General features: G+C 38.4%; 1 protein-coding gene across 1 annotated transcript in view; it reads right to left on the bottom strand.

Moving 5' to 3' along the window:
• The window catches only part of ZSWIM6 (zinc finger SWIM-type containing 6), a 198,333-nt gene that overhangs the window by 73,590 nt on the left and 99,436 nt on the right, over positions 1–25,307 (bottom strand). Inside the window, exon 2 of the mRNA XM_055134034.1 lies at positions 2,972–3,328. Coding sequence (XP_054990009.1) covers positions 2,972–3,328 — 357 coding nt within the window. The remainder of the gene's footprint in view (positions 1–2,971; positions 3,329–25,307) is intronic.

Raw genomic sequence — 25,307 nt, 5'->3', positions numbered from 1 at the left:
GAAGGTCATGGCCTGCTACCTACCTCTCTTGTTTTTCTAACACTTGTCACACTAGAGCGGAAAGCAGGAAAGCAGCTCATGTAATTGGACCATTTCCAGGCTGAGAGCAAATGTGATGATAAATTAAAGTGTAGAGAAAGCTGGCAAAATAAACTGCTTATGTTCACTGCTCTCATGAAACTTTTCTCATATAAAAGTTATCTGAAAATATCTTTAAGTCTTCTAAAGCTAACCAGTATTCTCTCTTTGCCATTAAAAAAAAAAAAGCCCTTCCTTCTAATTTCAGAAACTAAGATGTACAATATCATGTAAGAGTATTCACACATCCAGTTTTAGTTTACATGTTTCATTAGTCCCACAATTTCAACACAGAAACAGACTAAAAACACTTTTAGATAATAAATTCTGGGGTCTAACCTTCAAAACGTCAAAGGGCACAATAAACTGATTGTTGATGTGTACCACTGGTTATAACGAAAGAGAACAAAATGACTCTAGAAGAAAATGTGAATTAAGAAGACAGTCAGTGAGCAGGAGAGATAGGGGTTAAGGTGCTTGTTTTGAATAATCTCGCCCACCCCAGTCTACCTCCCACACCACAAAGGTCCCAAACCCAGAGCACCAGCAGTACTGCAGGGCGTGCCCTTTAAATAAGAAGGGGAAAGAGAGAATGCATGGAAGTCTAAAGAAATAGTATATTTTATTTTTCTTCCTCTAAAGAATGTAATAAGAAGCCGCAAATAGGATCCTGAGAAATTCCTGAGATGATTGTTAGTAAACTTGAATTTTCACAAAGCAGAAAGCCTGAGACAGATGCTATGACAGAAGCAGAAACCTACTTGAGAAAGTCCTTAAGTGTATGTGCTTGTGGTGGGTTCAAGGTACTTTGGTGGCTGAGTTGTTTACATTCTGTTATTTAACGTTGGCAAACTCTACCAAGTGAAATGCTTTACACACCTATGATAACAACTTTAATACAGCTGAGCCTAATATGCGAAGCACTAGAAGAAATATTGCTATTGGAGTTTCCTCTTACACAAAAATCATGTTAAAAGTATCAAAAGGCTCCAGGAGACTTGTAAAAGAATGCTCACAGCAGCTCTATTCAAAACAAGGTCTATAGCCAGTCAGAATGGGAAAATAAAACAATGGTGTTCTCAGCCTTACACTACTCTTGAATTGTGTGGTCCAATAAGGTAGCCACTAGACACTTGTGGATACAAAGTACTTGCAATATGGCTACAGTATTATCTGCAATATGCCTAAGCACAAAGCAGACACTATACTTCAAAGAAAATGAAAAAAAAAAAAAACACAGTATTTTTTGGTTGGACTTAATTTCTGCGAACTATTAATCTGAATATATTTGACCAATGTTTTGGATATTTAGATATAAATGAAACACTGTTAAAATTACTAGATCTTTTCTAAAGGAAGACATTAGCATATTTTAAACATGTGACTCACTGTATTTCTACTGGATAGCAAAACTGCAGAGCAATGAAAACGAGTGAAATATAATGAAATGAAACAGTATGGACAACTCTTCTAAACATAGTTTATAAAACTCAGAAGTCAGGCACAAATTCAAATCCAAATTAACTAACTATCAGTTTTTAGTAGCATCCATAAACTAAAGGCTATTACCATCAGATGATGGTCACCAAGGAGAAGTGACAGGGACCCCAACAGGGGAGGCTTAAGAAACGCTCTCAAGAGGTGGAACTGCTCAGCTTCTTGGTCTGGATGTCGCAGTTAGTTGTTCACTTACACATTCTTACAGTCTTCTACATGTCATAATCTCACAGTTTATGAAGTTTTAAAGACATAGTCTCAAACTACACTTTTTAGAACACTAATTTACTGTATCAAGTACAGCTTTTGGGGGAAACAAATCAGAAACAAAGATCCATGTCAACTTAACTAAAGAACGATACTACTGGGCTCCTGAGCTGCATCTAAACTGTCTTTTTCCTCAGCATGTTTTCAAATATATTCAAAACTATGTTTAACTTAAAAACAAAAATATCTATAATTTGACATTAATATATTAATGTCTACATTAATATACTATATAAATAAGCAGTGGACACAAGTTACACGGTTCTTTTGTTTGTTTCAATTTTTTTGGTTCTTTCGAAGCAAGAAACTTTTTGTTGAAATTTACTTAGGAAGATGTGAGGGAAGAGAAAAGGAGATGTCCATGAGAGAGAAATTAGGCTTCTCAGGAAGTGGAAGTAAGCAAGCAAAGAAACACTGAGACAAGTAAGCAAGATACCTGTTCAAAGAAGAACATGGGCTTGAAGAGCAAGCCTACACAGATATTCTTCAGTCAACATTTTGCATACACGTACTTAGAAAAAAATGAGGTAACATGCTCAATGTATGAGAGATGTAATTTGTTTTCCAGTGCAGGGAGTGACCCAGGGTCTCTCCCATGCAGATGAAGTATTCTGCTGAGCTACACCCCCAGCTCCATTATTTCTTGTACACAATGATATTTATATCCTAAGTTTTCATTTAGAAAAGTAATATTTAATAATCATATGGTTTTAAATAAATTTCTCAATAGGAAATAACCTATAATTTTTCTACTTAAGAAAATAAATTTCAAAAAAATAGGGAAAAAAGTATGCACAAGTCAGTTTACAGATAGTACTTACTAATGGTGAATTAAATGGCTTAATGTTTTTCATAATCAGTATTTCATAGTAAGATTTTATCAAATACAATAGTTTAGGAGCCAAGATTTAGTAAATGAAAGGTTCTTTTGAGTACATAAGGCTTGCTAGCTACTGGAATGCGCAACATACTTCTAAAGAAATGACACAGAATGCAAAATATCATTTTCAGCTCCTTAAGAGCAAAACTGATACTGTCATCTCGAATTCATTTTTAAGTGAGTTAAATTCATAAATAATCCAATAAAAAATCCAGAGAATAAATTTATAAAATAAATGTCTAGACTCACCATGAACTTGGTTGATTTCTGAATTCTGGGAAAGAATTTCATCTGCTAATTTCTGAGCTGTTGGCAAAACTTCCGTATGGTGCACTGTGATCAAATACTGTACAAACTTTTGTAGTTGGTCTCTATTCATTTGAAAGAGAGTCTCTGAAATGGGAAGATGAAGTTTGACCTGATCTGGCTTGCGGATGCGGTATAAAGACAGCGCCACAACGTGAGCACAATAAAATATGTCCTTGTTCCCACAGCTGCACGTCACTGAGGTAATCTTGCAACGATCAAAGCTGATGGCCACATTGCAAACAGTTTCTGGCTCTGATTGTATTGCAGGTTCTGTCACTGTGCCGCTCAAGTGGAAACCTACGAGAAAGAAAGATTATTCAGCTTCTGCATTAAAGCACAGTAAGTATGTTTTTAAAATTGAAGTACAGCAAGCCAGAAAAAATTACAGGCTTCAATAATAATTTGAAAAATAATAATAAAATAATAATAATAATTTGAAAATTTATTTTCAAGTGAAAATATTGGTCGCTCAAATCTAATTCCCTCCTCCTTTCTCACACATATACATCTTACAGGTAAAAAAGAAAAAAAGAAAAATAATAATAATAAAAATGTTATTCAATTTACACAGCCATATGAAAACACCTCCCGCTGTACATACATTGCCATCAGGCATTAGAGGACTATGTTAGCTACAGTACCAAAAAGCCATCATTACCAAAGTCTGAATCTGTTTTATACCTGAGAAAAATCTCCCCAGTGCAGTCATTTTCTTCCCTTTAAGAAACACTTTAAAAAGATGAAGAAGCAAGCTCGGCTCAATCAACTTCTCCCTTCTCTCTACCTTCATAGGAGCTGGCAGGTCACTAGGAACCTCCAATCAGCACTGAAACTCTGAGGGCCATCCCATTCACAACCTTTGGCCAGAGAAAGCTCTTTTATTTAACACGCAACCCTGTTCCATCATGTGCTTGATAGAGGCCTTCATATAGCAACACTCATGATCAGTGTCAGCTGGTGAAACTGCACAGTCCACGGAATTGCACGCTTACCACAGCAGTCACAACTGCTTCATTTCCCATCAGACAGGTAAGGTGAGCAAACATGCTCACACACAGGTGCACAGAATTCACCAAGTGGCAATGGGCCTTTCCACGAAGTTTCTACTAGAACCACACAAGAATCCTCCACAAATAAGTTTCTGGCCAATGCTTTTAATAATACAGAGAGAAGATAATCATCTCACATAAGCAAAAACTCCTACCCCCAACCCCCCACTTTGAATCACTATAGCTTACAGTTCAATTGGAAACTGCCTCCCACTGCTATCTGATTGGGGGGGAGTGGAAGGGGTAGAAAGCAAGAAGAGCTAGAGAGGGCAAAAGAGAGGGAGGAAGAAGAGAGGAGAGAGAGGAAGGAGAGAGAAGTATCTGACACTGAGGCAAGCGTTGGTGGGGGGGGCGGGGTGGGCGGCAGGTAACGGGACAGAAACTGGGGACATCAGTGGTGGGAAATATTCACTGGTGAAGGGATGGGTGATGGAACATTATATAACTAGAACCCAGTCATGAACAAATTTGTATCTGTGATTCAATTAATTTTTTTCAAAAAAGGAAAGGAACTTGAATCCCATAAATTGAAGTCTCCAATTCTCCCAGCCTTCCATTATCTATGCTACTTGAACACAATTCACCAAGCAAGCCACCACGTCTTCAATTCCCCTTCACTCACACAGAGAAAGAGCTGAGGAATGCACCATAAACTTACAATCACTTAATATCCACGAGAGAGGCCCAGATTATGACCAAAAAATGAAATAAAATAAAATCAGTGGATCAGAGTCCCAACCGTTCCCCAAATAATCTGTACACTAAGTGCAGGATTCTGTTCTCCATCTTTCACACTAAGCACATTCAAAGAAACAAGTTATCTTCAATGAAAAGAGTCACCATAAACTAACCATTAATCTCATCTAGGTCAACAGTACATTTTTCATTTGGCATCAAGTCAACCCAAAGTCAAGACAAGGGATCTGAAAGAGACTAGTTAGAGTTTAAATAGTCTTTTAAAGTGGTGATGTCAGAGGTGCTTCAAAGGAGACTGCTTTAACAAAATGAAGGCCCTTAGGAAAATATGATGAAACGGGAAATGACTTTATTTCATGTGATATGTACAAGTTAGAAGGAAGTCAATTCTGATTTCATATAATTATGTTGGGAAGAAACCCACATATTATCCAATTTTATTACATCAAATACTGTTTTTGTTTTTTAAAAAAGTTTTTAAAAATCAAACTAGAAAATATTATGATTATGAAATAATTTTGTGAGTGTCTATATACAAAGGCAAACAAACATATTCATGTCTTAGAGTCACACCATTTATTAAATACCACCAAAGAGCAAAAGAGTTTCTAAGAAATTATTTTTTCAAGTAATTCTAGATTGTCTTTTTAAATTCCCAGACTCCTTTAAAAGTTCCAACCACTTCTGTAAGAAAAAAATTCTAAAACTTTTAATTTCTGCTCTGCCACCATCCACAGCTAAGAATTATCTGAGTGTGTAAACCAAGAGAGGCAGGGAGCTCTCCCAATACATGCAGATGGCAGCATCTACAAAGCTCCTACCCCCCAACCCCCAACCTTGAATCACTATAGTTTACAGATCAGTTGGAAACTGCCTCCCAGTGCTGCCTGGTTGATGGGGGGTGGGGGAGGCGGGGTGGGGTGGTTGGTGCTATTCCTTTCCACCATCAGCTATCATTACTCTACTGCAGTCTTTGCCCTCAGGTCAGCTTGCACCTCTCATTTGTCTAGCTTTATGGCAGTTATTTAATATTCATAGGTCTATCTGATTTGAGGCAGGGCAGGTGGCATCACCTTAATTTTAGAGATAGGAATAGGTCGATGCTGTTAGTGCTGAAAGTAAAATGACATATGTAAGCCTGATGTGTTATTACTTCTAAGGATGGTGTAATGCTGAGTCAATATGCTGACATTCCATCTTGCCTGTAAGGTTTTGCAGTTGTGTATGAGAAACCTTTGAAGTTCTACCAACTCAGTCTCTGTAGGTCTTAAATCATACCAGAGCATGCACAGGAGAAGCAAGAAGTGCTTCTTCCTCAATAATCCCTAGAGGACTGTAAGACAGCCATCCTTCCCCCACCCCCAGCAGATCTTTATCTCTGAAGTACTGGGTGATAATGTTCTGAGAATGGATCTTGTCTTTCTGCAATTCTAACAAACCCCGAAGACAGGTGTTTTTAAGGATTGCAAACTAAAAATCTCCTTCTGGGATAGTTAGCTGTTCCATGACACAACTGAGGAGAGAAAAGAAGGTAATCCTGCACTCTGATGAAACAAGAACAAATAGCTATTTCCAAAGAACTGAAATAAAGAAATTGCATAAACCGTCTCATCTAAATATACTTTTATTTTACAAAACATAATCTGTCAAAGCACTTAATCCCATAAGCGCAGACCTCACAGGGCAGACTGTTTTATCATCACCATGCCACCAGAGCCCAATAAAACAGTACTATTCACTTTCTCAGTGCAGGGGAACTAAAAAAAACAAGCAGACATCAGGCCCACTGTTGAGTAGGTCTTTGAATCCCCTTTGATTCTACCAGGTCCTATAGCTGAAATGCGGCTGAGTGCTTTGGTCATGTTTTTTTAGCTTCTGTGCATCTTGCTCCATTCACATGCAAAATGTAACCAGAAATACCTCCCCAGGTTGTTTGGGGGATTAAAATAAAATAACATATGTAAGCACCTGGCACATTGTAAAACTGCTCATTAAATTTTATTTCCCTTTCCTTCCCTTCTCAGCTGGAGAAGCAGGGAAAGGGGTGTTAGATACACTTCCTTCATCCATAACACTTTTTCTATGCTACTGGATTTTGGAGAGAGGGGCTCTTAAGGTAGCTGGGAAACTAGAAGGATCATTAGCAGTGTGACTACAAAAGCAAACCAGAGGCAGATTTCAGAGTCAAACTTTGCTCCTTTTCCTGGTCAGCACCACCAAACACAGAAATAGTTCAATTTTCACAAAGTCCACAAAATTATCTCCCGTAATTATATGTGAGATATTACTAGATATTAAAATTCTCTCTCATGAGTATATACATACACTATCCCAGGGGCCTCGTGATGTGTATCAATACCCTGAGCAGAAAGATACGTAGGAAACTCTAGACCTTTTTTACAAAGATAGACATTATATATATTTGTATCTATGTCTAGACATAGATTATTATATATATAATATATATTAGCTAATTCCATTCTTTTCACTGAAACACTTTAGTTTTAGGGGACTATAGTTATTATGTTTTCACAAAGGTATGTTATGCTGGTTAACAAGTATGTTACTGTTATTGGATATAAACTTTATTTTTTACCTCAACTTTAATGTCAAATAATAAATATCAATGGGTATAATCCTCATAAGCAAAAGGATTGGATGTCTTCAATGATCGTGAAGTAAACCAGGAAGCTGAGAAACTGCTATTAAATACGTTACTAAGAAATGACAGAATTTATTCTCTCCTCCAAATCTTAAAATGGCATTACTTGCACTTGTGTCATTATTTGCACAAACCATCCATATTAATGTCACATTAAGAATAATTAATAAACATTTCCAGAAAGCAAATATTTAATTCACTAATACTTTTAAAATAAGATTTTCCATCTCTAAGGTTAGCTCTCAGTTGCATTTTGAAGTTAGCAAGGAGACTCATGGTAACAGAATAAAAAGACAACTTTTTAAAAAATACACAAAGGCGGCTGGAACAATAGTACAGCCATGGTAGGATGCGTGCCTTGCATGCAGCGAACCTGAGTTTAATCTCTGGTACCCCAAATGATCCCCTGAACCCGCAGGGAGTGGTCCCTGAATGCAGAGCCAGGAGAGCCAGGAGCAAGCCCTGAGCACACAAGGTGTGGCCCAAACACAGACACACACACACACACACACACACAGACACACACACACACACCACCCACAGGATTGGCCATTTAAAGCATTTATGTGTATGTGCTCAGCTATCTAAAAATATAGTTACAAACTCAAAGCACTAGAAAATTTCTAAGCTAAAATAAACTGGTAGACATGAAATAAACAGACACTAAAAACTACTGCTTTTAGGGTACATTCTTTCCAAAAAATATGCACTCTGTGCATGAGGCACTCAAGTAACATATTCTTTGTTGAGAAAGAATTTAACAGAAGCACTGGTGTAGTACTTACACAAATACATCTTTCACCCTTTTCCTAAATAAAAAGAACCCCCAGGGAAATTAAAGGCAGAAACCAAGGCAATGTAATGTTATGGCTGAAAGAGTGGCAAGGGTTGAGAGAGGTTTTTGTATTTTTTTTAAAGCTTAGTCTAAAAAAGGCAAAAGTGTTAACATTTAACACTCTAATAACAAAGTATTCATTGGTTAAACCTACAAGGTTGGCTACGTGGCTATACATATACAGATTATAATGCCTAGCTATGTGTCTCCGGTAACAAAAATGAGTAAATTATCAGTCTCCCCAAACCTAACTTGTACCTTTCCCAGCTCCGACAAGTAATGAAGACAACCCGGCACACTATGCTGAGAAATTCAGTTTTAAAAACAAAAAGTTTTTATTTAAGTCAAATTTAATTTCCAGTTCAGCTGGACAGACATAAAGGCCCAAAATGAAGGCAAAAACTCAACTGAAAAGACAAGTCTTATTTTTTTTTGTCTAAAATATAATATTCCTTCTCAAACTACATAATTTTCTCAAAGGGAGATCCTAAATTAAAGAGACTGCATCCTGTGAACTGGCTAATTAAATCCTGTAACCCTAATTTCCAATACTAAGCTTAAACAGCTTATAGAGAGACATTAGGAGATTTTGCAGGCAATCACTAATGAAGTGGTTTCCATTTTTTCAGGAAAAAAAAAATTTAAAGGAAAAGTTTTCACTTTAAGCCCACCTTAAAAAAATGTCTATTTGGCATAAGACTTCTTACACTTCATTAATATTTGAGAGAAAGACAATGGCAAATTAATGCAAAGCCCAGACTGTAAATCGCAGCACACCATACAAACATAAAAATTTACGAAGCATGCACTGGACGGGGCCAGCCAAGAATCCCCGGCGGCATTCTGATCAGGATGTTTTGTTTTCTCATTAATGTAGATTCTTGCACCATTTCATACAAGGATCCATATGACAAAAACAACTATGTTATATATGAGTGGAACTGGTTATTTTCAAATTATTATTTTATTTTTTTGAAAAGGCCATTATCCACTAAGTTAGCTGTCTATGCAATGGGCACCAGGAAGTACAGCGTAGATGGCTAAGGTACCAAATTTAAACAAAACAAAACCCCTCAGTACTCTGTCATCCCAGATCCTGGTATGTAAGAGTTCCCCACCTTCACTATTATCATCACATAATTTTTCCCGAATACTTCTGTGCTTTAAAACGCCTATATCAGGAAAGAAAACATCACTAAGCTTCTGGGTGAAATGAAGAAGGTTAATAATCCAAGTCAGGATTTGAGTTATTTGTACCTTGCAAGGTGCTACATAAATGTTTGGCCCCAATCTCTCCTATTCCTCTTTCACTGATGCCTACCTTTTCTAATACAAACTAAGTCTCCAGCCTTTTTTAAAAAACAGGAAGGTTCCAAATAGGCCCCAATGTTGCAGCTACAGTTAACACTCCTCATTGTTCCCTTGCCCCTCACCTGAATCCCTAACTTCTGAAGTGCAGATTCATTTATTAGTCTTTAGTCAACACCAACTCTTTGCTCTTTTACATTCCATTGTCTTTCCGCCCCCCCCCTCCCAGGACACAGTTCTATATGGGGGAGAGAACAGAAGATCCTTTTACCTGTTTATTTCCTGCTGTTGCTTACAAGAAAAACAACCTTTAGAAATGCTTGGCTTTCTACCTTAGAAATGGAGGTGAAGGAGAAATACCAGGGACTAATTCTGTTTACCAAAGTCAAGGGTAAGGAGAAAGTGTGGAGAGAATGCAGGACTCTCTAGTCCAATCTCTCCACCCATACCCTGGAAGTCTGGCCAGTAATCCACCCCCCACATGAGCCCCCACAGCCAGTTCCTAATACTTCCCCATGCCCAGGCACCTCACAATCATCCATCACATTGCCCTTTGTCCACATGAAGACGCCAAAGTTCTTTCAGGGAGGTAGTGGCTAAATATACCCCGTATCAGGTAGGCCTTTGAAGGACTGCAAAGAACATGGATTTTTCACAAACCCATGTGATAAAACTGCACAGAAAATCTTTCAAACCAACACCTAAATGATTTGAAAGAAATGATCTAAAGGATCTGAAAAGGATGAGGTAAATAAGCAGACTCAGAGACACCTGAGGATAAACACTGCTACGTTTTAACACCCTTGCAGGGCACCATCTTTGATGTCTGTAGCCCAAGCACCCAGCTCTGTTCTTGGCACAGGCCAGGCCCTGGTGCTATGTCAACTGAGGGAACCCAGGAGATACTTCAATGAAATGCCAGCCCCATACCGTGAAAGTCATGAATAACTATTTTTGCCCCAAACCCAGGATAAACCTAACTAGAGACTACTTTTAAGAGTTCAAGCCTCTCCTTACATGAGGGAAGCTGGGAGCAAGTTTGTGGCATACCCACCCACCTGGGCACTCAGGCATCTGTTACATGAAGAAACTTCACACACTCTCTTACAGTCTTGCTACCCAACACGGCTCCGCTGAAACAGCATCACGACAGCAGGGCGAGCAACCCCATCGCACCCTGCTACTGCTGCTGGTCCAAGGCTCACTGAGCTAGACGGTTAGTTACACACTGAACAAGGCTTTCAGGTCAAAATATATCTAAGTCATCGAGCCAAAAGGACAAGTAAAGAATATGCAATTTGTGATAAAGTATACATACAATTTCTAAGTTATAAAACCTGAATGGTCTCCATTCTATGGTCAAAACATTTAGAAAAAAACAAACAGCAGGGCTGGAGAGATAGTACAGGAGGTTAGGCACTCACCTTGCATGTGACTGACCCCAAGTTATATACTAGGCATTACATGTGGTCCACAAAGCACTGCCAGGAGTGATCCCTGAGCATAGAGCCAGGACTAAGCCCTGAGCACCACCAGTATGGCCTCCAAGGGGAGGATATATATCACTGTTGCTGTCATCCCGTTGCTCATCGATTTGCTCGAGCAGGCTCCAGTAACGTCTCCATTGTGAGACTTGTTACTGTTTTTGGCATATCGAATACGCCAAGGGTAGCTTGCCAGGCTCTGCAGTGTGGACGGGATACTCTCGGCAGCTTGCTGGGCTCTCCGAGAGGGGCAGAGAAATCGAACCTGGATCAGCCACGTACAAGGCAAACGCCCCACCCACTGAGCTATCGCTCCAGCCCATATATACATATATCTGAAAAAATTTTATAGTAACAAAAATGTCCTACCATCATAATTTTTAATACTCATAGGTATACCACCCCATTTCAAATAAAACTTTTATTAAAATATGTGAGTTAGAATTTAGCAACAGAAGGCTGGGAGGTAACACAGGTTTTGTGGTGGCTGTTTTGCATACTCAGGGTGAAAGTTTTGCGTACTCAGGGTCCAGGTCCAATCAATCCCAACACAGTCCACCAGCATCACAGAGCCCAAAGAGCACTGTGTTCTTGGACCCCATGACTGAGCCACCACACCATACCCAAGAGGTCACACAGGGCAAGGCCCCCACACACTGGTTGGATCCCCACCCCCACCAAAAATTATTAGAGTATTTACTTTTAAAAAGAGTTTGTTTTACAACATCCCAAGGGACTTATAATTGAAGATTCTTTGTATATTCAAAACAATCCAATTAACGAAAAAAAATATTGGCAAGCATTTCAGTAACATATTTTTTGCCTAAGGCAAAGTAGACTCTGTATGAGAAAGTCAAAGGCAACACAATGCAGGACAACATGGAATGACATAGGATTTTAAAGAGAATTAGAGCCCTCTAAAACAAGATCAATTTCCCTTCAAATTCTAACACATTTCAGTTAGATGGCCTTAGTGTCAAGTAATTCAGCCTTGATTTGCTCATCTATAAAAAGGAATTAATAATGCCAATCTTGTAAGACTATTATAACACAATGAACCATCACCACCAGGATTCTGTTTATAGAATGTCTGCTATCATCATTACTGTAATAAAATTTTGACATACTCCTGGAAACTTGGCATTTTCAACATGTGCACTAAAACTCTATCCCATTAGCATGAGTGAACATGCTATTGGAAATGCCAAGCTCCCAAGAGCATACTAGCACTTCTATTATAATAATGGGCCAGGATTTGTTGTTGTAGTAGTAATTTTATTCTAATATATTCATACTTCCAAATTAATGGAACTGCTATCATTTTTTATTTGTTTCTATTGCACACAGTCCTTAAATTAAGATTTCATTCCAAACAGAAAATAGAGGACTTAGAAGACTCAATTTTATCTCAAATTAACTTTCAACTTCAATAAAATAAGTCCTTTTCCACTCTTACCTTTGAAGGAAACACTAAGATAAAACTTTTGTCCCTAAGGTTGCCTTCCATCTCAAGGAATGTAAAATCATTTTTATGGCACCAAGTCCGTACAATTGGAGAGTAGAACGCAAAAAAACCTGAATGTCAAAGAAAGGCAATGTACAGTTCTTACTGAGGAAGCAGTGGCCACTGGCTGGTTGGTTTGGGTAATCCATGGCCTGACAGTCAGAGTAAGGTTAGTGCTGCTGATGTTGTTATCCTTAAAGGGACACAAGGAACACTGGCCATGCTATGGCTCGTTACTTTCCTGTCTGTGAAAATCTAGTTGGGAAGAAATCTCTGCTCTGTGTGTATGTCTTTAAACAACAGTGAGATAGCTATATATGCCTTGCAAAGGATTACATTTTTTTTTCTTAAGTGCATAGTGATTAAAGAGAAACAAAGAGATCTGCCAACTCTTCAGAACACGTACCAAACTTTCTGGAACATCCTCTACCATACGTTAAAGTAATGTGGGTGTGAGACATGATTTTTAAATTTTTTAATTTTTGTTACACTGGCTAACATGGGGAAGTCTTATGGAGTTTTCTCCCTTAAAATGTCTACAAGGAGGCTGAAGAGACAGTATAGCAGGTAAGACTGGGGCCAGGTTCAATCCTCCGCATCCCATGTAATCCCTCAAGTAATCATTGCCAGGTGTGGCCCTAAAAACCTATAAATAAAACTTCTATAATGTGCACAAATCAAAATTTAAAACTTTCACGAACTAGGAAAAAAAGGTGTTTGGTCTCCTCGAGTGTGAATTTTAGAACTTACGTCTAGCAGCATTTCTGGAATCCTGGTAATGACCACAAGTCAAGTACATAGTTCAAACACTGATGATTATCAACGTATCCTTGCATACTGATTGGCCCAGTCAATTTTAGCAGGAGGACACTCCCAGTATTTCCTTAACCTATGGGTGCTCTTTATGACTCAGCCACATTCTAGTCAAAGAAAGGGATTACCAGTTGAGGTAAGAAAAAACAAAGAATGACTGAGCTTCCGCTTATAATAAATGTACACCCAATCTGATTTCAGCATGATGGGCAAATTACTTAATACTACTGTTCCCCTTTCAAGTATTAGATAAGGGAAATAGGTCGTATCAGATTGTTTCTTTTGGAGGAGACACTACCCAGAGACAGAGATCGGGGCTTATTCATTGTCTGCTTTGCAAACTATGTGGGATGCCAAGGATTGAACCTAGGTTGGCTGCATGCAACGCAAGCGCCCTACCTACTATTGCTCCTGCCCCGACTTTAAAAACAGACACAGAAGACGCAATGTGGAGCTGCCTGTGGTGAGATGAAGTATGAAATTACCTATTTACCCTTACCTACCCTAGCTACTAGGAAGTTGAAATAATGGTCATCTCAAATGACTTAGAGACTCTGGCTCAAGAAAAGTGAGAACGAGATAAATACTAATAATAAATCTCTCCACAATCACAGTCCTGTGTGAGAAATTTTTTAAAGCTCTGAAATTCAATATAGAGTCAACATTTAATTTTTATCTATGTAATTTTATTTTTAAATTTTGGGCCACACCTGGCGGTGCTCAGGGACTACACTCCTGGCTCTACGATCAAGGAGCACTCCAGCAATGCCTAAGGGTCCATATGTGGTGTTGGGAATAAAATATGGGTTAGCTGCATACAAGACAAACACATACCCGCCTATAATATCTTGCTGGCCCCTCCACATATTTTTAATTGTCTGCCTATAAGATTCTAAAGCATAGTTTTTTGTTATATTCTGTATTTAAAAATCTCAACTGATCAAGAAAAAAATTTAAACTGCATTAAATGTAGGTGAAGATAATCTTTGTGAAATGTATAAAATACAGAATAATTAGAACCTAAGTCAAGTAAAACAAATGGCTTATTTTGTCTGCCTTTAATACCTAAAAGGCTGTATTATTTCCCTACTGTCCACTAAATATTATGAGGATGCATGGCTATACCATTAAACAATCACTTCCTTAACCCCTAACTTGGTAACAAGCAATGAGCAAGTCTCCAGGGAAGTATCCATGAATAACCAAAGAACAGAAATTTTGATGAGTCACTAGACTGTAATTCAATTTCTTAGATAAAATGAGAGATCTAGTTAGGACTCAAAGACATGAGAAGCAAAATTCAGATACCCACTTTCCACATTATGTTTTATGTATGCTAACAAGCATTTATCAAAAGGGGAACCCCTCTCAGGTTGTAATTTTGGATTATGCTGTATCCCCTTGAGAAGACTCAGACTGCACCTTAGAATGTTAACAATAGATCTAAGAATTGAAACAGTAATGAAATTCCTGTTGAATTCTATTTACTAGAATTATTAGAAATGAAAAGGAAAACATTCCAAGATGAGCTAAACAGAACTTATTTGGTTCAACTGAGAGGTTGGAAATCATAAATCATCATGAATCAACTGAGAGGGTTTTGTAACTACTCCAGGAATTTAAACCCACGTAGCAATGTGTGGCTTGAAAGCTGGAGATGCCTAATCATCAATATTCACCATTAAAGAGACAAACATCATGCAGAAATTCTTCCAGGCCCCAGACACAAGACTGAGTCATCTGGAGTATCCCAGAAGAAGGTGGGTGAGCCCAGCACCTGCCCAGACAGAGCCCTGGCAGTCGAAAACCTCACGCTCCAAAACTGCTACTTATGCTCCCAGCCAGACTCCACTGCTCAGTATGAGCCTCATCCAGAAATGAGTCAGTTTAAAAACTCAAATATGCAGACTTTGTGACTGAAATCTCCAGGCTCTCATGGAGTTAGGGATGGGTTACCTCCTCCCAGCCCTGACTACTTTCAGAAGCCCTAGCAGTCTCTCTCTCTCTCTCTCTCTCTCTCTCTCTCTCTCTCTCTCTCTCTCTCTCTCTCTCTCTCTCTCTCTCTCTCTCTCTCTCACACACACACACACACACACACACACACACACACCAAAAGCCACCTAGTTCAAAATTTAATTCCAGTTATATTATCACCCCATTAAAATTTTTGAATTTCCTAGAACATGCGGCTGCACAACATCTTAAACTCTACAATACTGATAAGCCAGGAGTAGCACAACAGATTGGACGGGATGTAATGTAGAAGCAACCAATCTTGATTAACAAAATATAAACACAGAAAGCTTAACCTGTAACATCTTAGTAGTCTCTTATACAAGGGCTTAGTAGCTCCATGGTGAGATACACAATCTTCACCAACTTTCTTCTGAGGAAACTTTTTTGATCATCCTTTTAGCAAATTATAATAAGCAATATAAAATAAATTACTGTGGGCCTGCCGTGAGGGCAGGTTTAAGGAGTGGTTGGGAAAACGGGAGATGGTGGTGGTAAGGTGCAATGGTGGTGGCACTGGTGTTGGTGTATTGAATGTCTGTAACAAATCATCATGAGTGACTTTGTAAACCACAGTGTTTATCTAAGGTGTAAAGGGAAAGCTAAATTTAAAAAAAAGACCAAATCGTTTTGCTTGGAAAAGCAAGCCTATTGTTAAAATTCAGTATTATAATGTAACACGAAAGAAAATGCATCAATATGATTTGCATAATCATAGTCAGAAAGCTTAACCGGTATTCTCTCTCAAGTAGAAACATATATCAATAATTTATTGATCAGATTATCACAAAGTTATCTTGTTTATGGGGGGGGGGGTCCCCAAGCAGTGCCAAGAGGCCCATGGGGACTCCTAGTGATTCTTGGCCAACACAAGGGTCCAAAAGTATAATGCCACTCAGGCCGTGCAGGGCTGATGGTGATGTTGAGGGCCTCTAGGGCCACACCAAATGGTGCTGGGGGTCAAAACCTGAGTCCTGCACGTGCTAGGCATGTACTCTAACCTCTGGACTATCTCCTTGTCCCACCTGAGAAATTTTTTTACTAGATGTGATCAAAAGAATTCCACAGTTTAAAATAAAAACCAAAAAAATTATAAATAATATATATAGCTCCTTTTCAGGATCTGGGATTTTTGAGGAAAAGACATATGGTCAGACACAGGCAAACACACTAGCTTAACACGTATCTCATCATACTTCAAAGTAATTTCTCTGACATAAAATAAATTTGCCTCTTCTCTTGTATGTAGAAAGGCAGTCAGAAAACGAGAAAGGTCACGTCTCCAAAAGAAAATAATTTTCCAACTTTAGAAATCTGTAAGTTAATATTACAAAATATATTCCAAAGAAAAGCAGTAAAGACATGATAAAAAAAAAAAGCTATGACAATGTATTTTACTGGTCTAACGAACTGGTCCTTCTCTTTCATTTCTTTTCTCTACTTATGGTCTAGGGTCACTAACTACGCCTGGAATTTACTCTTGCTGGGGCTCGAGGGATTATGTGTGGTGCTAGGAACAGAACCAGGTCAGTAAATTACCTTACCCACTGCACTGTCTCACCAGCTCTTCACTCTCTCTCCAACCTTTGCTAAACAAATTTGCACCTTACCTTATTCCCTCATTCTTCAGTCCAAGTTTGGGAAAAAAAAAAAAAAACATAGTGGCTATATCTACCAGCAAACTTCACCTGGACCATTAATAACTGAGGAAACCTGGCATTACTAAGTCAAGAAAAAGGTGTTTATAGTCTTATTTTCTTAATCAATTCTGTTTTGAGGCAACTCTTCTACTAGAAGCACAAGTCTGAGCTACATTTATTGTTAATAGCTCACACTCAACCATTTTGTTAAAAAAATAAGTAGAAAATTTAAACAGACCAGAAAAATTATCTACTTTAAAATATTTTCCAAAATGCATTCTAAAAATATTTTCTAAGACACTAAGGAATTCCACCCTTCATTCTCTTTGGTGCTGCTTCTTCCAACTATTTCATACATATAAGATTTTTATCAATGTATTCTTTTTGAGAAGGATTAAAACAAATTATTTCATGAAATTTAATTCTCTTGGTGTTAACAATGCAACCATACTGATGATATAAATTGGATGGAAGTTGTTGGGCCACAACCATCAGACTCAGAGCTTACTGGGATTGAACCTGAGAAGGCTATATGCAAGGCAAGCAATCACTTGTACGATCTCTCTAACCCTTAACAATATAATTTTTGAAGGAAAGAAAAATCAGGGAAGAAAAGTAGTACCTTAAGGAAAAACTAAACTAGCATCATCAGATTAAATGAGGATTTGGTTCTTATGAACTTAAAGCAGCAACATTATACCCTCAAGAGCTCTGGCTCTAAAAAATTCTGAAAAACAAATGGTTTATCCTGAAAAATTGAGGAATGGTTTATTCCTAAAATGAGAGAAACCCGCATGCTTATTTTACCACAAGGAAAACCTTTCAAACAAGCTGCAAATACTTCCCGAGATTCCCAAACAATATTAAAAGACCTAAATTAACACTAGCTTGATGACTCCAAGAGATACTTCTGGAAAACACTGACTGCCACATCCTGCTGGTGAATGACCTGCAGCCTCACTCAGTCCGGCTGCTGGACGTGCAGCTACAGAGTAGCCCACACTGTCCTGCTGGCGGAGTGTCCAATGCGCTCCTCTCTCCTTCCTTACCTAAGCCAGATGTGCCTCCTCGTGCTGACATTCTGCTGAATAGCCACGTCCTGTCTGTATCTTTGAAAACACTGGTTTGAATATTTTATAGAGGGGATGGAAAGTAGTTTGAACTCTGACAGGTGAAAGCTGTGTAAAAGCTCTGACAGGTAAAAAGGAGTAACTAAAGGTCTGAGTACAGACATGAGTACCACTCTTCTCTACACTGAGTGCAAATGCTCCAGTCTGGGGATACTGGCGGACTGACCTGGACAGCTCCAGTGCTTCTTGAGTGTTTCTTTCATTGTTCACAATGATTTCTCAGATATAAAATAATAACACAGAAAACAAGTTCCTTTTAAAGTTTTCCACAAAAGCACCACAAACATGAATAATTTGTAAAATACTGTGTTAAATGTCTGGTTACTTCTTTTTTTTTAATTGAATCACGTGAGATACACAATCACAAGGTTGTTCATGACTGGGTTTCAGTCATACAATGTTCCAATAGCGGTCCGTTCACCAGTGTACCACCACCAATGCCCACACTTTCCCTACTACCACCCTTCCCCCCGTCCCTCTTCCTACCCCCACAGCAGGCACTTTTCTTCTTTCTCTCCCTTACTCTCCCTCTTTCCTTCTGGGCATTATGGTTTGCAATATAGGTACTGAGAAGTTATCAGTCATATTCCTTCATCTACTATCAGCACTCAATTCTTGTATGTCTGGTTGCTTTAATGGCTACTGCAAGAAATAAGAAAGACTTACAACTTTCACAAGTTCTCACTTTTCTCTGATGGAATAAAATTATTAAGATAACTATATAAGTCTAATAATCAAAAGCTCTACTATTTTCAAAAAAACATTAATCAATCCACACAGATCTAAATACCACCTTTCAAAAAAAGAAACTGAAGACTTTTATAGGTAAATGGACAATTCTAGGACTGGGATGAGAAAAATACTGATAATGACAGGGAAAAAAAATATTGAGAAATCTATCTTATCCTGAAACTGTCCTATTTGACCAAATAATTAAATTATTTGAAAGATGTGTGTGTGAACGTGTGTTTATTAAATTTACAACGCAAAAAAATACATATAAACATTAGCATTGAATTTCTGTCTTTCAGTCTTTACTGACATAAATCATTTCAAGAATACGCAAGAATTTCAACTAATAAATGTTGAGGATTCATATATGGAATGCAAATAAAGTAAATCCAAGCCCTTAGATAATGAAAACAAAGTGGAGGTTATTGGAGACAGAGGCTGAGAGGTGGGTGGAAATGACAATGTGTCAACTGTATAGTGAGAGACGGAAACTAGACTTAGGGTAGTGATCGTGATACAGCCGCAGTTTTCAATCTTTTACACCTGCAGATCAGGAAAAATGGGTCATATTTTACTGAAATCTAAGTCAAAAATAAAAACCACCATGTAACAGTATTTTATGGATTTGTTCTGAAATGTAGTATTATTAAATGAAAATTCTAGTTGTTTAAGTTTAAGATAACTAGACCAGAAGGAAACCTCCATAGACCACAAACAATCCACATGTCAGTACTTACAAACCACTCATACAGAGCGTACACATGTCAAGTTATAATGCTGAGTATGGCATATATTAAAAACCAACACCAGCTCAATAAATGCTAATAAAAAATACAAATAAATGTAGGTGAGATAAGGGAAATAAAACATCACTAGATAGACCACCACAGTAAAATCTGCTACTGAGCTTTTCATGCAAGCAACCCTGGTTGGATTCTCTGCACTGCATTTGATCCTCTGAGCACCACCACAACGGACCCTGAGCACCAAGCTAGGAAGGAGTAAGCCATGGGCACTCCAAATATGACCTCAAAACAAAAAAGAAGTAAAATTAGTGGGTAAAGCTTCAAACAGGAGCAGAATATTTGCATAGTCTCAAAGTAGCTTTCCTCCAGATCTTATACACCTTCCTTAAGTCAATGGAGACTCGTTCTCCTCCCTGAGTGTGTGTGCTAAAAGTTGAGTGACTAACTCTTCTAGTGAAAAGCCAAAAATCGGAGCTAGATGGGGCTGGAGCAAGAGTACAATGGGTAGGATACTTGGCTTGTACATGGGTGACCAGGATTTGATCCCAAACACCCCTTATAGTGGCTGGAGCCCCACCAGGGCTGATCTGAGTATACAGACCTAAGCATCGATGGATATGACCTAAAACCAAAACCAAAAGTAGGGGCTGGAGAGACAGTACAGGGTAAGATTACAGCTTGTCCCTGGCCAATTTTCGTTCAATCCCAGGCTTTACATAGGACCTCTGAGCTTTCCAGAGCCCCATTCAGAGTCCCTGGACCCCGGAGCACAGAGCCAGGAATAACCAACAGGTATGGCCCAACCATTACCCCTCGGCAACAAAACAGAAAAATTTACTCTAATGGATGAGAAACTGATCAAATTTCACCCTAAGAGTAAATTTAGTTTAGCACACTCAGTAGTAAGTCATGTTGATATATATCCCTTGAAATGGCACTGTAAGTGCCCGTTATTATTTTTTTTTGATAGGACTGTTAAAACACACAAGCTCAATCATAATCATGAGAAAAGCATCATATAATTCAAATATTATATTAAAACACCAGAATGGTACTCGAGTCAAAAGTGTTAAGTCAATAAAGACAAAGAGCCACAAATTGTTAGAAGTTTGATGTGACAAAAAGAAACAGGATGACCAAGTGCAACGTGGTATACTGAATCTGGATCCTGAAAGAGTAAACAGACCTTATTTGAAGGCCTAGAGAAATCTGAATAAAGTCTGTAATTAACCCAATATTTTTGATTTTTAAAATATCATGGGTAGGTACATCTTGAGATGCTAAAAATTAAGGAAGGCTTGGTAAAGGGCCTATAGGAACTTGTATCTTTGCAACTTTTCTGTAAATTAAAATTCCAAAATTATTTCAAAATTAAAAGTTTGGTTCTTTAAAAAAAATAATTTGGCATGGCTAACTAGTTACATAATAGGATTGTTTAAGCCATAGAAAACAAACCACAAATATCTATGATAGAAAGTTGCCTTCAGCCTCTTCAGAACCTGAATATAAATTCTGAACATTTCAACTTAAAGATATAAGAGGAATTTTCATGCAGAGTAGAGTAGGAAGATCCAACAGAAACAGTCACACATATGTACCCAGAGAAATAATATTCTAACCTGGTAATCCAAAAGCCCATTAGCAACAGACTAAGCTGTGACATAGGCATAGAGAATACTACAGAGCTATGAAAATGACTATCGGAAATGTCATAAAGGAGTAGGATGTATATTAAATGAAAAAAGATATATAGTAGAGAAATTGTGTGTGTATGTATGTATGTGTTCGTGTGTGTGTTTGTGTGTGTGTGTGTGAGAGAGAGAGAAAAGATTAGGAATTCTTAAGGAAAGGAAATGGTGAATATGAAACAACATGCTGTAAACTTTACAGGAAATGGGAAGAAATAAGGTATCTGGGAAGGGCATACAGAGTGTCCCCAAAGTACTAGCAGTATTTATTTTTTTGGGGGGTGTGTTGGAAAACACCCCGGGGTGCTTGGGACTTACTTCTGGCTTTGCAATCAGGGATCATTCCTGACAAGGCTTGGAGGACCAAACGTGGTACTGGAGACAGAAGCCAGGCTGGCTGCAGCTAAGGCAAGCACTTTCTCCACTGTAATAAAAGTTCTCCAGCTCAATATTTGAACTTTATAAGGGTTCACAGGTGCTCACAGATATTCATTTCTGTTTCTAGCTCATACACACATCTATTACATATTTACTTTTAATTAGAAAAAAGTGTCAGGGATGAAGTTATATTTTAACAGACATCCTGCTTACTAAACACATTCATCAGATGCAAAAATATTTTCAATCTTTATAAAATTCCAAACTTAAAGGTCATTTACACTCATCTGTTTTTGAATCTAGACAACAAAGTTTCCAAAATCTACTACCTAGGAGTATCACCCATTCAGACCTTGCTGGGTGGAGTTGTGGGGGGATAGCTCAAAGTGCTAGAGTACACATTCGGCATACAAGAAGCCCTAGGTTTGATCCCAACATCACCTGACCCCAAAGTACAACCAGATGTACATCAAATATTTTTCAAATAAAAACTTTACTTTCAGATTTTGAGACATTTTGCGAATTCATTTTTCAAAAGCAACAAGTTACTAATAAAATGTCCTTAATGAAATGCCCTTAAATGTTAAATGCAGTAAAAACAAGAAACAGCACTTGGCTTGAACTTTAAAATTATCCTCATGATTGATCATAATAATAAGACAAGCAGGTTTGTAGGACACAAAAGTGGCCCTAAGTGCAATACCAACACCTCATACAGATTTCACAAGAAAGGGGATTGGACAAAATCCATCTTATGATTAGACTAAAGTATGCTTATGAGTGCCAAGTTTGTTCAGCATTAAGTTATCATTTATGTAAATTAACTCAAAGTTTACTGTGTCCTTCATCAGTGAGAAGTATTTGATTGCTCATGAAAATCATCAATTACTTGATGTTTTCCAGTCAAGTTTTGATTTCTAAGGAAAAAAATAGGAAAACAACCAGAGTACAAAACTAACCGAAGTAAAGCTTAAAAATCATGCTCAAGAGAAATATTAGCACTGCCCTACTGTTGTTCATCGATTTGCTCGAGCGGGCACCAGTAACGTCTCCACTGTGAGACATTATTACAGGGCTTAAACCACATGCCTTGCATAAGGACAACGCCAGTTTAATCCCTCATCTTGACTCAAGGGCCCAAGAATGGCCAGGGGTCCCTGGGCCTTCTGAGCACCATCTGAGAAGTTCCATGTCGCCCCTCAAAGTCTTCCCCCCACCGTGCTTCCTTTCATGGGGAAATTTTATTTAATTGAGAAATCATGCTTTGTAGAAAACCATAACCTTGAGAAGTTAAGGTCACAATTAAAAGAAAAAGACAACTTACAGAAGGTATTTCATTGTTTTAAATTCCTTCCAGTCTCAGGGCTGGAGTGATTGCACAGCGGGTAGGGCGTTTGCCTTGCATGCAGCCGGCCAGGGTTCGATTCCCAGCATCCCATATGGTCCCCTGAACACCGCCAGGGGTAATTCCTGAGTGCATGAGCCAGGAGTAACCCCTGTGAATCGCCAGGTGTGACCCAAAAAGAAAAAGAAAATCCTTCCGGTCTCCTGAAATAATGATTAAGATGATCCAAATAATGATTTTAAATAGGATCACAATTTATAGTTCAACCTGGATTTTAAAGAAAATAGTCTGCCAAGCTGTATTAGTATGGCACCTGAACCTTGATGCCCTGATTCTAAAGATGCTGGCACTCTGAGAGCACCAAGGAAGTTGGCGATCCGCCTGCTCATCAGGAGCCAGTGACTGAACCACTGCGTCCTCTGTGCGTTCTAAGCAGTTAACACACTCAGGCTAAATCACTCCTAAATCAGCAGTATCTTTTTATTATTTTTAGTCCCTGTGAAATCAGCGCAGTCTTTACTGATCACAATGTCAACACCCCACTCTAGTCGGAGAGTCCACCGGTCTTGAGTTAGGATGTAACTGTACTTAGAAGGTACCAAGAGCTTCAAACTATAGTCATTGAAACAGATTTCCTGGAACCACATTATCCTTAAATAAATCTCACTTCTACAGAAGTAAAACTGAAGCAAAATTACAAATAGCCCTAAGAAATATACTTGACTATTGAAATGTTCCCAAAACGGCCAGTGGGGAACATTCCTGGGGTTTCTCCTCCAGGCCCTCACTTACTTCCCCCCTTGAGTGCAGGCTTATCCTGCCCCAGCTTCACAGTCATAAATCATTCTGCTTATTTAGTTCACCAATAACAGCAGTACTTGCTCTATATACTATTTATTACTTATGAGTCCTGTAAATATTTAGTAGCAACAATAATAATCAACTTGATTATGCAGGTCAAGTATTCACAGTTCAGGGAAGCATAACCATTAGAGCACCAGGAAGTGATTTTTTAAAAATCTCCAACAGTGCCCTGTAACTGTCAGAGGGCTTTATTAACCCACTCTAGGGAAATGAGTTGCAGTGGTAATTCAGGTGAATGCATGTATTTTAGCAGCCCTTACTGAGAATATCGATTGTTTATTTTTTATAAAGTATACAGTTGGAAAGATAATTTAAAGCAAAAGTACCTGAGTTTCTGGGACACAATCTCATTCACCCCAGCCCTTCCCTTTCTCATAATGGGAAGTCTGATGTGTTTGTATCAAACCCATTTTGATATCACACCCATCTATTTTCACAGCCTTCTACAGCATGAGAGGACACAAGCGCACCAGTTCCGTTTCTAAGGAGCAGTCGCGGCATACCAATTTGGAACACATTTTCTCAACAGGAATCTGATATATCATCCCACTGAAACAGCTAACAATGTTGGTCCAAACTCTTTGGCACCCTAGTCTGTCTACTCTCTGTCTTTCTAGTTAGGAGGGCAGTGAGATGGATCAAGGGCCGGGGTTTCATTCCGTAAACCGCCCACCTTCATCAGATGTGTTCCTGTCCTAAACCAACCGCACGCGTCAGCTGGGAAAGAAGAATGAGAGAGTAGGAGAGAGTCCCCAGAGCGATGCAGAGTCAGCAGCAACGTCTGTCCCCGCTATGCCAGGAATGTGACTCCTGGAATTATGATAACTTCCCAGTGAAAAAGAATACTACTGCAAACCAAACTACTGCACATCTTTTTGCGGTACGAACTGGTACAGCCAAAGAGATGTTGTGAAATGATATAGATGTTATACTCAAACCAAGGCACTGAAAATCAATTAAATTTTAAAGTATTAAAACTGGAAATTCAAGACAGTAAATTTTAAAACATAACTACTTTAAAAAGCTGTATAACCCAATCAAGAATGCGTTATTACACATCTTAAAATAATATTAAACACTGAAGAAAATATGATCCGTTTAAGTTAAACACTGGGCCTAGAACTCAAAAATAAACGGTTTTCTCATGTATAACAGCTTGAATGGCCAATGGTGTTCAAAGGGAGAAAGAAGATACTGTGTTTACAAGGACGGCTGGGCTGATAGTGTTACCATTTTGGGGGCATTTCAAAGAAGACAATGCCAAAATACTCTGTGTTCACCTATTACTGTTCATATTGGCACTAATTTTCTCCAGTAACTTCAACATTATCTAGTCAAGGCTAATCTCACTCAATTCCACTCCCAGCTTTGGTCTCTTTTTCTTTCCTA

Source organism: Sorex araneus, chromosome 1 (genome assembly GCF_027595985.1).
Source record: "Sorex araneus isolate mSorAra2 chromosome 1, mSorAra2.pri, whole genome shotgun sequence".
Lineage (NCBI taxonomy): Eukaryota > Metazoa > Chordata > Mammalia > Eulipotyphla > Soricidae > Sorex > Sorex araneus.
The sequence above is the reverse complement of the archived record's forward strand: the minus strand, read 5'-3'. Positions and strand labels throughout refer to the sequence as shown.